This window comes from Cetorhinus maximus, chromosome 20 (genome assembly GCF_964194155.1).
Source record: "Cetorhinus maximus chromosome 20, sCetMax3.hap1.1, whole genome shotgun sequence".
NCBI classification, from domain to species: domain Eukaryota; kingdom Metazoa; phylum Chordata; class Chondrichthyes; order Lamniformes; family Cetorhinidae; genus Cetorhinus; species Cetorhinus maximus.
Genome location: NC_135898.1, coordinates 2,421,903 through 2,439,085, shown reverse-complemented (window position 1 = coordinate 2,439,085; position 17,183 = coordinate 2,421,903). Strand labels below are relative to the sequence as shown.

Genomic DNA, 17,183 nt, shown 5'->3' with positions numbered 1-17,183 from the left:
TAAAGCTCCCTCTACACTGTCCCCATCAAACACTCCCAGGACAGGTACAGCACGGGGTTAGATACAGAGTAAAGCTCCCTCTACACTGTCCCCATCAAACACTCCCAGGACAGGTACAGCACGGGGTTAGATACAGAGTAAAGCTCCCTCTACACTGTCCCCATCAAACACTCCCAGGACAGGTACAGCACGGGGTTAGATACAGAGTAAAGCTCCCTCTACACTGTCCCCATCAAACACTCCCAGGACAGGTACAGCACAGGGTTAGATACAGAGTGAAGCTCCCTCTACACTGTCCCCATCAAATACTCCCAGGACAGGTACAGCAGGGGGTTAGATACAGAGTAAAGCTCCCTCTACACTGTCCCCATCAAACACTCCCAGGACAGGTACAGCACAGGGTTAGATACAGAGTAAAGCTCCCCTGACACTGTCCCCATCAAACACTCCCAGGACAGGTACAGCACAGGGTTAGATACAGAGTAAAGCTCCCTCTACACTGTCCCCATCAAACACTCCCAGGACAGGTACAGCACGGGGTTAGATACAGAGTAAAGCTCCCTCTACACTGTCCCCATCAAACACTCCGAGGACAGATACAGCACGGGGTTAGATACAGAGTAAAGCTCCCCTGACACTGTCCCCATCAAACACTCCCAGGACAGGTACAGCAGGGGGTTAGATACAGAGTAAAGCTCCCTCTACACTGTCCCCATCAAACACTCCCAGGACAGGTACAGCACGGGGTTAGATACAGAGTAAAGCTCCCTCTACACTGTCCCCATCAAACACTCCCAGGACAGGTACAGCACAGGGTTAGATACAGAGTAAAGCTCCCTCTACACTGTCCCCATCAAACACTCCCAGGACAGGTACAGCACGGGGTTAGATACAGAGTGAAGCTCCCTCTACACTGTCCCCATCAAATACTCCCAGGACAGGTACAGCAGGGGGTTAGATACAGAGTAAAGCTCCCTCTACACTGTCCCCATCAAACACTCCGAGGACAGATACAGCACGGGGTTAGATACAGAGTAAAGCTCCCCTGACACTGTCCCCACCAAACACTCCCAGGACAGGTACAGCACAGGGTTAGATACAGAGTAAAGCTCCCTCTACACTGTCCCCATCAAACACTCCCAGGACAGGTACAGCACGGGGTTAGATACAGAGTAAAGCTCCCTCTACACTGTCCCCATCAAATACTCCCAGGACAGGTACAACACGGGGTTAGATACAGAGTAAAGCTCCCTCTACACTGTCCCCGTCAAACACTCCCAGGACAGGTACAGCACGGGGTCAGATACAGAGGAAAGCTCCCCTGACAACACCTAATCAAACACTCAGCAGATGTGGGGTCTCTGTGCCTTGGGAGCTCACCCTCGAGAGGTACTGGGCTGAGCTAACAGTCATTCAGAATCAAGGATATAACAGAATTCAGTGTCCCCGATTCCACAGGAATCTTTTCATCCACCTGCCTCCAGATCTTCCTCGGAGCTCTGATCTAGGGATCCTACAGTTTGAATCCCAAAAGGTTACTATGCAGGTACAGCAGGTAATTAGGAAAGCTAATAGAATGTTATCATTTATTGTAAGGGGAATTGAATACAAAAGCGGGGAGGTTATGCTTCAGTTGTTACAGGGCATTGGTGAGACCACATCTGGAGTACTGTGTACAGTACTGGTCTCCTTATTTAAGCAAGGACGTAAATGCGTTGGAAGCAGTTCAGAGAAGGTTTACTAAAATAATCTAAAAATAATTTTGAAATAATCTGTTTCTCTCTCCACAGATGTTGTCAGACCTGCTGAGTTTTTCCAGCATTTTCTGTTTCTATTACTAAAATAATACCTGGATTGGGCAGGTTATCTTATGAAGAAAGCGCGGACAGACTAGGCTTGTATCCGCTGGAGTTTAGCAGAGGAAGAGGCAACTTGGTTGAAACATATAAGATCCAGAGAGGTCTTCACCGGATCAATGTGGAGAGGATGTTTCCTCTTGTGGGAGGATCTAGTACTAGGGGCCACTGTTTAAAATAATCAGTCGCCCATTTAAAACAGAGATGAGGAGAAAGTTTTCTCTCAGAGGGTAGTGAGTCTTTGGAACTCTCTTCCTCAGAAGGCAGTGGAAGCAGAGTCTTTGAATATTTTTAAGGCAGAGTTAGATAGGTTCTTGATAAGCAAGGGGTTGAAAGGTAGAAAATGAAACAATCACCTCCTCCCCTTTTCACTGAACTCCCTCTCTCATCAAACTCTAACGTTATCACTGTAATGCAACCCAAAGGAGCACTCCAGTGCAGACACAAGCAGCACTGTAAGACGGTCTGCTTTTATGCTGTCTGAATCTAGCTTCTGAAAACCTGTTTAAACCAATTATCATATTCACTAGCTGTAGCTACAAGCAGAGCCTATATCACCCCAGTTTTAAAGCTGGACTAAAACTCACCTACTCCCAACCTAAAGAGCAACTTTTCATTAGTTGCTAAATTGAAGGAAGATTCGACTTTGGATAGAAATTAACCTTTAAAAGTCCCACCAAACTCCAAGTTAAGCACTCCAATGCAGCCCAAAGCAGCACTCCAATACTCCAGAAATCCCCACCCCACCAGCAGCTACTCTTATCCCCCCCCACCAGCAGCGACTCTCCCCCACCAGCAGCGACTCTCCCCCACCAGCAGCGACTCTCCCCCACCAGCAGCGACTCTCCCCCACCAGCAGCGACTCTCCCCCACCAGCAGCGACTCTCCCCCACCAGCAGCGACTCTCCCCCACCAGCAGCGGCTCTCCCCCACCAGCAGCGACTCTCCCCCCCACTCAGTAGTCCCTCTCTCCCCACTCGGTAGTCTCTCTCTCCCCACTTGGTAGTCCCTCTCTCCCCACTCGGTAGTCCCTCGCTCCCCACTCAGTAGTCCCTCTCTCCCCACTCAGTAGTCCCTCTCTCCCCACTCGGTAGTCCCTCTCTCCCCACTCGGTAGTCCCTCTCTCCCCACTCGGTAGTCCCTCTCTCCCCACTCGGTAGTCCCTCTCTCCCCACTCGGTAGTCCCTCTCTCCCCACTCGGTAGTCCCTCTCTCCCCACTCGGTAGTCCCTCTCTCCCCACTCGGTAGTCTCTCTCTCCCCACTCGGTAGTCCCTCTCTCCCCACTCGGTAGTCCCTCTCTCCCCACTCAGTAGTCCCCCTCTCCCCACTCAGTAGTCCCTCTCTCCCCACTCAGTAGTCCCTCTCTCCCCACTCGGTAGTCCCTCTCTCCCCACTCAGTAGTCCCTCTCTCCCCACTCGGTAGTCATCTCTCCCCCAACTCAGTAGTCCCTCTCTCCCCACTCAGTAGTCCCTCTCTCCCCACTCAGTAGTCCCTCTCTCCCCACTCAGTAGTCCCTCTTTCCCCACTCAGTAGTCCCTCTCTCCCCACTCAGTAGTCCCTCTCTCCCCACTCGGTAGTCCCTCTCTCCCCACTCAGTAGTTGCTCTCTCCCCACTCAGTAGTTGCTCTCTCCCCACTCAGTAGTCCCTCTCTCCCCACTCAGTAGTTGCTCTCTCCCCACTCGGTAGTCCCTCTCTCCCCACTCGGTAGTCCCTCTCTCCCCACTCGGTAGTCCCTCTCTCCCCACTCGGTAGTCCCTCTCTCCCCACTCAGTAGTTGCTCTCTCCCCACTCGGTAGTCCCTCTCTCCCCACTCAGTAGTCCCTCTCTCCCCACTCAGTAGTCCCTCTCTCCCCACTCAGTAGTTGCTCTCTCTCTTTCTCTCCCCGCTTCCTGAAACCTCCCTCTCTCCTCAGCAGACTCTCTGTTGTTGTCGTGCCACTTTTCAGGCCTCAAACTGAAGGAAGCTGCTCCTCCAATAAGAGACTGGCTCTCTCCCACCTTAACTGCTGATAGGCTCACTTGTGATCCTATCAACAAACGCGGGAGAGGAACGGCCTGTGATTGGAGGAGCAGAAACTCGCAGAATTGTCAGATTTACTTACCGCCATTTGCTTACCCCACGTGGGGTCCACAGGCCGGTGAGAAAGGACTGGCACAGTGACTGTGGGCCACAGGCTCAACAAGCCTGGGTTAGACCTTGTACAGTCACACCATCCGTGACACTGTACAGCCCTCGTACATTCACACCATCCAGACGGGGAGTTAAATGAATGGCCTCTCCTCTCAAGTGGACATCCCATAGGATTGTTTTGAAAAAGGGCAGGGAAGGTCATCCAGCTATTCTGGCTGATACTTACCTCTCATTGAATTAAAAGCTGATTTTTTTGGGGGCAATGCTTTTTTGTGGGATCTTGCTATGCACCTATTGGCTGTCAAGTTTCCTATAATTCAATAGCGACTACATTTCCACAGCTATTTTATTGGCGGTGAAGGGCTTTGGAACCTCCCAAAGTGGTGAAAGGCGCGGAGAGACACTCACTTCTCTTGCATGCACACTTCTTGATCCTCCTCTGGTCGTTAATATCATTGTGACATTCATTACAGTAAATGTTGGCCCTGTGGGGGCAAAAAAGCAACATGTCAAGCCATTGGTTACCTCTTCAAAAGCCACTGGACAGCCCAAAAAAGCCGCGACAAGAGGAGATGGGCAAGTGACTAGTGTGTTTGATAGACCTTCCCCTGGACAGCACTTTCCACACAGGCATTAGCGAGACTGAGGATCTATGGTAGCATTCACGGCTCTGGGTTAGAAGATTGTAGGATTACTCCAGAGACTTCAGCAGTTACTCTCTAAGCTGAAACTCAGAAGGCAGTTGTGATGGAACGCTGCACTGTTGGATGCTCAGTACCGAGGCAGCGCTTTACATTTGCCAAGTCAGTATTGACAGAGTGCTGCACTGTCAGAGGTTCAGCACTGAGGGAGCACTTTACTGTCAGAGGGTAAGTACTGAGAGAGTGCTGCACTGTCGGAGGGTCACTACTGAGGGAGTACTGCACTGTCGGAGGATCAGTACTGAGAGAGCACTTTACTGTTGGAGGGTCAGTGCTGAGGGAGTGCTGCACAGTCGGAGGATCAGTGCTGAGGGAGTGCCGCACTGTTGGAGGATCAGTACTGAGAGAGCACTTTACTGTTGGAGGGTCAGTGCTGAGGGAGTGCTGCACTGTTGGAGGATCAGTACTGAGGGAGCACTTTACTGTTGGAGGGTCAGTGCTGAGGGAGTGCTGCACTGTTGGAGGATCAGTACTGAGGGAGCACTTTACTGTTGGAGGGTCAGTGCTGAGGGAGTGCTGCACTGTTGGAGGGTCAGTACTGAGGGAGTGCTGCATTGTCGGAGGGTCATTACTGAGGGAGTGCCGCACTGTTGGAGGATCAGTACTGAGGGAGCACTTTACTGTTGGAGGGTCAGTGCTGAGGGAGTGCTGCACTGTCAGAGGGTCAGTACTGAGGGAGTGCTGCACTGTCAGAGGGTCAGTACTAGGAGAACAATGGACTGTTGAAGGGTTAGAAACATAGAAACTAGGAGCAGGAGTAGGCCATTTGGCCCTTCAAGCCTGCTCTGCCATTCAATGTGATCATGGCTGATCCTTTATCTCAACATCATATTTCCACTTTCTCTCCATACCCTTGATGCCTCTAATATCCAAAATATTATTAATTTCTTTCTTGAATATACTCAGTGACCCAGTCTCCACAGCCTTCTGCGGGAGAGAATTCCACAGGTTGACCACCCTCTGAGTGAAGAAATCTTTCCTCATCTCAGTCCTAAATGGCCTGCCCTGTATCCAGAGACTGTGGCCCCTGGTTCTAGACTCCCTAACCAGGGAAAACATCCTCCCTGCATCCAGTCTGTCTAGCCCTGTTAGAATTTTATACGTTTCAATCAGATCCCCTCTCATTCTTCTAAACTCTAGTGAATACAGACCCAGTTGAACTGTCGGAGGGTCGGAAATGAGGTAGTGCTGCACCGTCAGAGGGTCAGTACTGAGGGAGTGCTGCACTGTCAGAGGGTCAGTACTGAGGGAGTGCTGCACTGTCAGAGGGTCAGTACTGAGGGAGTGCTGCACTGTCAGAGGGTCAGTACTGAGGGAGTGCTGCACTGTCAGAGGGTTAGTACTGAGGGAGTGCTGCACTGTCAGAGGGTTAGTACTGAGGGAGTGCTGCACTGTCAAAGGGTCAGTACTGAGAGAGTGCTCCACTGTCACAGGGTCAGTACTGAGAGAGTGCTACACTGTCAGAGGGTCAGAAATGAGGGAGTGCTACACTGTCACAGGATCAGTACTGAGGTAATGTTGCATTATCACAGGGTCAGTACTGAGGGAGTGCTGCACTGTCAGAGGGTCAGTACTGAGGGAGTGCTGCAGCATCACAGAGTCAGTACTGAGGGAGTGCTGCACTGACGGAGGGTCAGTACTGAGGGAGTGCTGCACTGTCGGAGGGTCAGTACTGAGGGAATGTTGCATTATCACAGGGTCAGTACTGAGGGAGTGCTGCACTGTCAGAGGGTCAGTACTGAGGGAGCACTGCACTGTCAGAGGGTCAGTACTGAGGGAGTGCTGCACTGTCGGAGGGTCAGTACTGAGGGAGTGCTGCACTGTCAGAGGGTCAGTACTGAGGGAGTGCTGCAGCATCACAGAGTCAGTACTGAGGAAGTGCTGCACTATCAGAGGGTCAGTACTGAGGGAGTGCTGCATTGTCAGAGGGTCAATACTGAGGGAATGCTGCACTGTCAGAGGGTCAGTACTGAGGGAGTGCTGCACTGTCAGAGGGTCAGTACTGAGGGAGTGCTGCATTGTCAGATGGTCAATACTGAGGGAGTGCTGCACAGTCAGAGGGTCAGTACTGAGGGAGTGCTGCACTGTAAGAGGGTCAGTACTGAGGGAGTGCTGCACTGTCGGAGGGTCAGTACTGAGGGAGTGCTGCACCGTCAGAGGGTCAATACTGAGGGAGTGCTGCACAGTCAGAGGGTCAGTACTGAGGGAGTGCTGCACCGTCAGAGGGTCAGTACTGAGGGAGCTCTGCACTGTCAGAGGGTCAATACTGAGGGAGTGCTGCACTGTCAGAGGCTCAGTACTGAGGGAGTGCTGCACTGTCAGAGGCTCAGTACTGAGGGAGTGCTGCACTGTCGGAGGGTCAGTACTGAGGGAGTGCTGCACTGTCAGAGGGTCAGTACTGAGGGAGTGCTGCACCGTCAGAGGGTCAGTACTGAGGGAGTGCTGCACTGTCAGAGGGTCAGTACTGAGGGAGTGCTGCACTGTCGGAGGGTCAGTACTTAGGAAGTGCTGCACTGTCGGAGGGTCAGTACTGTGGGAGTGCTGCACTGTCGGAGGGTCAGTCTGTGGGAGTGCTGCACTGTCGGAGGGTCAGTACTGAGGGAGCGCTGCAGAATCGCAGGGTCAGTACTGAGGAAGTGCTGGACTGGGTAAGAGTTTTTTAAATTGTATTTATTGGATGTGAGCGTCACTGGCTAGGCCACATTTATTGCCTATCCCTCATTGCCTTTGTTAAGAGGGCAGTTATGAGTCAACCACATTGCTGTGGGGCTGGAGTCACATGTAGGCCAGACCAGGTATGGACGTAGATTTCCTTCCCTAACCTCCTTTCCCCTAAAGGACATTTGTGAACCAGATGGGTTTTTACAACAATCGACAATGGTTTCATGGTCACCATCTTTTTTAATTGAATCTGTCATGGTTGGATTGAAGCCCAGTCCCCAGAGCATTACCCCTGGGTCTCTGGGTCCAGTGACAATGCTGCTATCCCATTGCTTTCCCCGTTCTTCGTGGGTACACTGTTACAATGTTCTAAACTTGGGATAAACTTAGGCCAAGTACAGGCAGTGCAGCCACTGGCCTCAGTTTATCCCATTGGGCACTTGAAATATAACAAAGAGAATTAATGTTCCAATGGTTTGTACATAACATGTTAAAAGGCTGGCAGCGGGAATGCATTTCCTGAAAGGATCATCAATATTTCCCCTCACACTTTACATGTCAAACTTCAGCTGAACTTGTCCCACTGTGTCACTCAGGGCAACCTGCTCCAGTTGTAGTCGGAATTACCTCTGTACGAGGCTACGTTTCTTCGCGATGAAGAATCCGAGTGTATGTTCCTGAATCAGATAACTGGCGTCCGGGTTGATCAATATACTGGAAGTGGAAGCGGGGGAAACATTAAAGAATGAAGAGGGTTAGTACGGCCTTGTACTAAACTTCACATGCAAATAAAACATTTCCACACACAGAGAGATAGACATGACCACACTGACATACAAACAACAATTTATTCTTTGCTGGAAAAAGAGACATATTTTGCCAAAGTCTTTCGTCATCAGGACAATTCGCAAAAAAATTCCTATGTCAGCTCTGTATCAGCAAACAATTTATGTTTTATTCTTTTTCACGGGACAGGGGTGTCGCTGGCTGGGTCACCATTTATTGCCCATCCCCAATTGCCCTTGAGAAGGTGGTGGTGAGCTGCCTTCTTGAGCCGCTGCAGTCCATGTGGTGTGGGTACACCCACAGTGCTGTTAGGCAGGGATTCCAAGAATTTGACCCAGCGACAGTGAAGGAACGGCGATATATTTCCAAGTCAGGATGGTGAGTTACTTGGAGGGGAACTTCCAGGTGGTGGTGTTCCCATGTATCTGATTTCCTTGTCCTGTTAGGTGGTAGTGGTTGTGGGTTTGGAAGGTGCTGTTGAAAGAGCCTTGGTGAGTTGCTGCAGTGCATCTTGTAGATGGTACATCCCGCTGCCACTGTGCGTCGGTGATGGAGGGAGTGGATGCTGAAGATGGCGGATGTGGTGCCAATCAAGTGGGCTGCTTTGTCCTGGATGGTGTTGAGCTTCTTGAGTGTTGTGGGGGCTGCAATCATCCAGGCAAGTGGGGAGTATTCCATCACATTCCTGACTTGTGCCTTGTAGATGGTGGAAAGGCTTTGGGGAGTCAGGAGGTGCGGGATTCTCAGCCTCTGACCTGCTTTTGTAGCCACAGTATTTATATGGCTAGTCCAGTTCAGTTTCTGGTCAATGGTAACGCCCAGGAGGTGGATAGTGGAGGATTCAGTGATGGTAATACCATTGAATGGCATTACAAGGGTCGATGGTTAGATTTTCTCTTGTTGGAGATGGTCATTGCCTAGCACTTGTATGGCACAAATGTTACTTGCCACTTGTCAGCCCAAGCCTGGATATTGTCCAGGTCTTGCTGCATTTGGACATGGACTGCTTCAGTGTCTGAGGAGTCGTGAATGGTGCTGAACATTGTGCAATCATCAGCGAACATCCCCACTTCTGATCTTATGATGGAAGGAAGGTCATTGATGAAGCAGCTGAAGATGGTTGGGCCGAGGACACTACCCTGAGGAACTCCTGGGACTGAAATGATTGACCTCCAACAACCACAACCATCTTCCTTTGTGCTAGGTATGACTCCAACCAGTGCAGAGTTTTCCCCTGATTCCCATTGACTCCAGTTTTACTAGGGCTCCTTGATGCCACACTCGGTCAAATGCTGCCTTGATGTCAAGGGCAGTCACTCTCACCTCACCTCGGGAATTCAGCTCTTTTGTCTCTGGGTGAACCAGGGTTGATCCCTCCACTTGATAGTAATGGTAGAGTGGGGGATATGCTGGGCCATGAGGTTACAGATTGTAGTTGAGTACAATTCTGCTGATGGACCACAACGCTTCATGGATGCCCAGTCTTGAGTTGCTAGATCAGTTTGAAATCTATCCCATTTAGCACGGTGGTAGTGCCACACAACACAATGGAGGGCATCCTCAATGTGAAGATGAGACTTCGTCTCCACAAGGACTGTGTAGTGGTCACTCCTACCGATACTGTCATGGACAGATGCATCTGCGGCAGACAGGTTGGTGAGAATGAGGTCAAGTATGTTTTCCCCTCCTGTTGGTTCCTTCACCATCTGCCGCAGACTCAGTTGAGCATCTATGTCCTTTAGGACTCAGCCAGCTCAGTCAGTAGTGGTGCCACTGTGCCACTCTTGGTGATGGACATTGAAGCCCCCACCCAGAGTATGTTCTGTGCCCTTGCCACCCTCAGTGCTTCCTCCAAGTGATGTTCAACATGGAGGAGCCCTGATTCATCAGCTGAGGGCAGGGAGGGTGGGGTGTGGTGCACGGTGATCAGCAGGAGGTTTCCTTGCCCATGTTTGATCTGATGGCATGAGGCTTCATGGGGTCCAGAGTCGATGTTGAGGACTCCCAGGACTGTATACCACTGTGTCGCTACATCTGCTGGGTCTGTCCTGCCAGTGGGACAGGACATACATACCCAGCGATGGTGATGGTGGCATCTGGGACATTATCTGTAAGATACGGTTTGTGAGGATGACTATGCTTGACTAGTCTGTGAGACAGCTCTTCCAATTTTGGCACTCGCCTCCAGATGTCAGTAAGGAGGACTCTGCGGGGCTGACAGGACTGAGTTTACCATTGTCGTCTCTGGTGCCTAGGTTGATGCTGGGTGATCTTCCTGGTTTCATTCCTTTTCGTAGACTTTGTAGCAGTTTAATAAGGCTGAGTGGCTTGCTGGGCCATTTCAGAGGGCATTTAAGAATCAACCACATCGCTGTGGGTCTGGAGTCCCATGTAGGCCAGACCAGGTAAGGACAACAGATTTCCTTCCTTGAAGGACATTAGTGAACCAGGTGGGTTTTTAACAACAATATTTTCATAGTCACTATTCCAGAGGCTAACTTTTTAATTCCAGATTTATTAATTGAATTTAAATTGTACCAGCTGCTGTGGTTGGATTCAAACCCATGCCCCCAGAGCATTAACCTGGGCTTCTGGGTTACTAGTCCGGAGATATTATCAGTATGCCACTGCCTGGCCTTAACATATGCACAAACTGACACACCTACACTGACATACACACATTGACTTACTGACACACCCACACCAACACACTGATGTACAGACACACACAACAACTTATATTTATATAGTGCCTTTAATGTAATAGGCCATGTTCTTGATGCCCGCACTGAGTGATTAAAAACCTACTTCTCCCATCTTCAATCGAAGTTAAAGATGGAGCCTCCAATTTAGAAATGGGAGGGCTCTTGCCTGGATGAGTGCAGCTCCAAAAGTACTCAAGCTTGACACCATCCTAGACAAAGCAGTCCACTTAACTGATACCCCAACCAGCACCTTAAAAATTCACTCCCTCCACTCTGACACATAGTGTATCATCTGCAAGATGCACTGCAGTCACTTGCCAAGTCTCCTCCACCAGCACCTTCCAAACCCGTGACCTCTACCATCTACAAGGACAAGGGCAGCAGGCACATGGGAACACCACCACCTTCAAGTCTTCCAACTCACTCACAATCCTGTTTCGATCCTGTTAGGGACTTATTATGTTTACAGAAGAAATATGAATACCCAGCCAATAACCAACAGAACTATGCCACAAGATTTCTCTTTTTTGAGCAAAAACAAGCTTTATTGTATATTGAAAAGAATTAAACAAAGTAAGCACAATTAACTTAATCCTATAGCTTTTAAAGACTTATGCTATAAAATCACTTTACTTTTTACTTTGCCCAAGAGTTCCCTTACCTTATGAAATCTTGAATATTCACTTTTCCTGGGACTAACCCAAAGATATACCACAGCTTTCTGGAATTCACTTTAATTGTCCTTAGTATTCCAGCTATTCCTCAATGTACAGATTGCATCGGTATTCTTCTGTTAGATTCTGGCTCAGTAATCCTCTAATTTTTCTTTACAAACCTCATGACTGTGGTCTCTTCAGATCCTTATCCTGGCTTTGGATACACATAGACTGTTTTTTTTCCAGTCTGCTCCCACATCTTCTGTACAGCTCTTTCTAAGCCTGCTATTCAAGCTGAATGCTTTCTGGTAGAAGGCTCTGTGAGGATGACTGTCAATTCCTTCTACCAGCTGCAGGATAGAGATCGTCCAGCAGCTTTCTCTCATGAAATCCAAAATGAGATCAAGTCCCACCCGCATTCCATGTGGTGAACCATGAAGTTAATATTTTCTGTGCTTGAAGTGCAGTCCTAACTGACTAACATTCATTTCCTTTGGGTTTCCTGCTCAGCGAGTTTCAGACTACACAAAACCAAATTTACAACTGCCTCTGTCTGATCTCAAACTGAACTGCTCGCTTCTGTCAGCAAACACACATGTAAAACAAAATAATTTTCTAACCAGGACTCCACACTGAATCACTATTTCAACTACAACGTAGCAGGCTTTGGGATATCCTCAAACAGAAATGTCAATTAATTATTTTACCTTCAACACAACTCTTTGATTTTGTAACCCATATGAATAATCTATATTTCTAACAGATGTGTTTTCCTTCTCTCCAGGCTCCCTGGCTCCATTACCAGCTTAGAGATGGATCATTCATTGTTCAACCTTTATTTTCAGTATCAGCTCTGACCTTGCAGGACAAACACAGGTTACCTTTTTAGTGTAATAAACCCAGGCTTGTCTGAACTGCATTTCCTTCCCGACTGCTTATCAGTCTCTCAATCAGATGCCACCTTATTTTATATTTAACGCTTTAACCTCTAACCTAAAAGTTATATTCCAGAAACTAAAAGTTATATTCTGAAACATATAAATTATGAACTAGCTATTCACAACATTGCTGACTTGGAACTATACTGCCATTCCCTCAATGTCATTGGGTCAAAATTCTGGAACTCCCTGACAGCACTATGGGTGTACCTATACCAGGTGGACTCTAGTGGTTCAAGAAGGTGCCTCACCTCCACCTTTTCAAGGGCAACAGAGGCTGGGCTATGAGTGTAGGTGATGTCACGTCCTGAGGATGAATAAAAAGAAATGAATGGAGGGAAAAAGTTACCTGATTTCATCTGTGTTAATCCTGTACTGAACAGCTATCAATAGGAGTTTCAAACGAATGTAGCACAACCTAGAAACAATTGAATGGACAGAAATGGAAAGTACCACAGGGTGAATTATTGCAGTCATTGAATATCCTTCAAAAAATCCTTTCCCAAGGATATTTCTGTTTTACAACTTCTTATTTCAGCGTATTACGACAGATCACATATGTTAGTCATTTTCACTCCCTTTGCTCTTATCGCTATATCTGAGTACTTATCATGGAACACAGGAGACCATTGGTCTATTGTCCCTGTACTGGCTCTTTAAGCGAGATATCCAACTCATCCCACTCCCTTTGCCTTTCCCCATCACCCTATCCCTGTCTACCCTTCAAGTATTTCTCCAAATCCCGCTCCAAAGTGAATCTTTGGGAAATGCTGATCAATGGAGATGGGAATAAGAAAATGGGTGTTTTAAAATGAATGCATTTGCTTCCCACTCCCTTGACCCCTTCCGCCCTTCCTCTCTCCCCCAATCTCCTTGCCCCTACTGTCCTCCTCTGTGGATGCTGGGGCTCAATTGCCATCTGTGATAAATGGATTTTTTTGGGGCCTAAGGATGTCAAGGGATGTAGATCACAGGCAGTTATATGGAGTTAAGTACAGTTCAGCTATAGTTTCATTGATTAGCAAAGCTGGATGGAGGGGTTCAATGATCTACTCCTGTTGCTGCCTAACAGGTTCAATGAGTTGAAGAGCCTCCTCCTATTCCTCTGCCACAGGTTTGAGAGGCTAAATGGTCTCCTCCTGTTCCTATATAACATGCTTGAGGGGCTGAATGGCCTTCTTCTGCTTCTGTAACACACTTGAGGGATGAATGGCCTCCTCCTGTTCCCACATAGCATGTTCGAGGGGCTGAATTGACTGTTCCTGTTACTATGTAAAAGGCTCAAAATGGCCTCCACCTACTCCTATCTAACCATCTCAAGAGACTGAATGACCTCCTCCTAATTCTGCATCAAGCTGGATGGGCTGAATGGTTTCCTCCTGCTTATGTGAGCAGTGTTGTAAAGAAGCCGCAGCATCCCAACTCCCATTTCCTAGCTACTGACCCCATCCCTTTCCAACAGTCAGGGTGTGACATCACCTGCGCTCATTTGTTCTCAAGCTTAGTGTCATATTTTACAGAATCACAGAATTGTTACAGTGTAGAAGGAGGCCATTCGGCCCATCGTGTCTGCACCAGCTCTCTGACCATTTTAACTTAGTGCCAATCTCCTGCCTTTTCCCCGTAACCCTGCACATTGTTTCTATTTAAATAATCATCCAATGCCCTCTTGAATGCCTCAGTTGAACCTGTCTCCACCACACTTCCAGGCAGCACATCCCAAACCCTAACTACTCGCTGGGTGGAAAAGCTTTTCCTCACCTCGCATTTGCTTCTTTTTCAAAACACTTTAAAACTGTGCCCTCTGGTTCTCGATCTGTTTACGAGCGGGAACAGTTTCTCCCTATCTGCTCTGTCCAGGCTCCACATGATTTTGAAAACTTCCATCAAGTCGCCTCTCAGTTTCTCCTCTCCAAGGAAAACAGTCCCAACTTCTCCAATCTTTCCTCATAACTGAAGTGTCTCATCCCTGGAACCATTCTCGTAAACCTCTCCTGCACTCTCTCCACATCCTTCCTATAATGTGGCGCCCAGAACTGTACACAATACTCCAGCTGAGGTCTAACCAGTGTCTTATATAAGCTCATCATAACCTCCCTGCTCTTGTACTCTATGCCCCTATTAATGAAGCCTAGAATACTGTATGCTTTAGAAACAGCTCTCCCTACCTGTCCTGTCATCTTTAATGACTTATGTTCATATACACCCAGATCTCTCTACTCCTGCACACCCTTTAGAATAGTATCCTTTATTTTATACTGTCTCCATGTTCTTTATACCAAAGTGAATTACCTCTCACTTCTCCACATTGAGCTTCATCTGCCACCTATCTGCCCACTCCACCAATGTGTCAATGTCCTTTTGAAGCTCTACTCTGAGATGAGCTCCCAACCATATATTTCCTCCATCACTAGGACTGCCTATTTCTACCTCTGTAACATCTTCACCCCTGTCTCAGCTCAGCTGCTGAAACCATCATCCATGCCTCTGTTAACATCAGGCTTCACTATTCCAAAGCACTCTTGGCTGGTCTCCCACATTCTACCCTCCGTAAACTTGAACTCGTCCAATATTCTGCTGCCCGCATCCTAATTTGCACCAAATCCCATTCACGCCATACACCTTAGTCACTGGCGTATATAGGCTCAGGGTAAGCAATGCCTCGATTTTAAAAGTCACATCCTTGTTTTCAAATCCCTCCAGGGCCTCTCCCCTTCTATCTCTGTAACCTCCTTCAGTCCCACAATCTTCTGAGATCTCTGCGCTCACCCACTTTCGGCCTGTTAAGTGTCCCTGATTTTAATACTCCTGTGAAAGCACCTTGAGACATTTTAAAGTGCAAGATAAATACAAGTTGTTCCTGTTGTTCTGCTTGATGCCTCTGGGTGGCAGTGTTTGACCAGGAATCTATAACCAAGCCAGCAGCACCACTACCAGTCTTTTTGCTGTATTGCACCTGTCCAGGAATGCAAAGTTGGCAAGTTGAAGTCATGACAAATTGACCTTAATTTTGAGCCTAGGTTTGTACAGCAAGGGTGGTCAGTGCAATTTAGGGTAGCCTTATCCCTGGAATGTATCAATCCGGGATGCTGCATCAATAGTTTTACAGCAAACATCACCAGTTCTGCAATGGGTACATTTGAACTGTGGATTTAACAGATATCCTGATGTTTCTGGTGTGCTTGGCTGTTCTCAGTGTGGCGGAAGCTCTGATTGGTCAGTGTAGTTTCTGGAGAGTGAGGGGGAAGGAGTTGAAACAGACGAGTGCCTGACTCATGTTTTGGGGCACTATCCCCTGTCCACCAGACCCTTGGGAACAGGAAAATGAGCGTCAGTTATAGAAGGAACTTGCATTTATCTGGTGCCCATTCATAACCTCAGAATGCCCAAAGCCCTTTACAGCCAGTGCAGTACTTTTGAAGTATAGCCAGTGGAATGTGGGAAACACAGCAGCCAATTTGCACACAGCAAGCTCCCACAAACAGCATAATGATCAGATAACCTTATTTTTATTGATGTTTGTTGAGGAATAATTTTTGGCTATGGCATCATTTTTTAAAAATTCGTTCTTGGGATGTGGGCGTCGCTGGCTAGGCCAGCATTTATTTCCCATCCCTAATTGCCCTTGTTTAGAGGGCATTTAAGAGTGAACCACATTGCTGTGGGTCTGGAGTCACATGGAGGCCAGACCGGGTAAGGACGGCAGATTTCCTTCCCCAAAGGACACAGTGAACCAGATGGATTTTTACGACAATGGTTTCATGGTCATCATCAAGACTTCCCTGATCTTCTTCCAGGACTGCTTTTTACACCCACCTGAGAGGGCAGGTGGGCTTCAGTTTAACATCTCATCCGAAAAACAGAACTTCAAACAATGCAGCACTCCCTCTGTATTGCACTAGGAGTTTTAGCCTGCATGGTGGGCTTACATTTCTGGGATGCAATTTAAATCCAACTATCCACTAATCCTACTCAGGTCAGGAGCAGAGTCAGTTCTTCACTCCCGTAAACCAGTTGAGCTCCCAGGAAAGCATCTACCAGATGGTTTGTTAAACCTGACCCCTGGCCACATTTCCACATCCCTGTTGGTGCTGGGAACAGCCCTAGGTGAACATGCAATGCTGTGGCTTCACCCGCATGCTGGCAGAGGTGCTGCAATGCCAAGGCAGTACAATTGCAGTCTGACATGTTTCGATAGGCTGTTTCCATTCAAAGTGCAGCCACAGGAATTTACAGTGAAATAACATGAGAAACGGGAGAAAATGCGTGAGCATTAAAACATGGATTCCAGAGCAATGCCACTGGAAATTCATGAGCATTTAGCTCAGGCTGTCCGCAATGAGAGGGGGCACAAGAGGCAGAGTGCAACGCATTGGGAGGGAGCATTGCCAAGTTCTTTGGGTCATTAATTTGGGGGACATTGGCTGCAGCCCATCCCCCCTCCCTCCCATTCCCTCAAGGCCGTTTTAATGCTACATCATCAATGGTGGGAAGTCACTCACTCGCACACAGAATTAAAGGACATGCCTACGAAACTCTCAGACAGAAACTCGGTGTAAATCTCCTGACTGAGTCCCTCTTTGTAGCTGTCAAGCCAGGTTCCAGTTTTGTGCTGCAAATGGGAAAAGCATTCATCAAGGACGGGAAAAATCAAGAGGGTTAAGAAAAAGTTCAGGATGGAAAAAAAAAAAATGTTGCTTCCTCTCCTTTAGAGTGAATTCCCGAACTGATATTCTCACTATAAAT

At 48.1% G+C, this 17,183-nt stretch overlaps 1 protein-coding gene across 1 annotated transcript in view; it reads right to left on the bottom strand.

Moving 5' to 3' along the window:
- LOC144694617 (calcium-activated potassium channel subunit alpha-1-like) overlaps positions 1-17,183 on the bottom strand; it is a 110,142-nt gene that overhangs the window by 53,981 nt on the left and 38,978 nt on the right. The window contains exons 13-16 of the mRNA XM_078565217.1: positions 16,940-17,049; positions 12,787-12,855; positions 7,980-8,066; positions 4,399-4,475 (exon numbers count right to left, since the gene is read on the bottom strand). Of these exons, the coding sequence (XP_078421343.1) occupies positions 4,399-4,475; positions 7,980-8,066; positions 12,787-12,855; positions 16,940-17,049 (343 nt within the window). The remainder of the gene's footprint in view (positions 1-4,398; positions 4,476-7,979; positions 8,067-12,786; positions 12,856-16,939; positions 17,050-17,183) is intronic.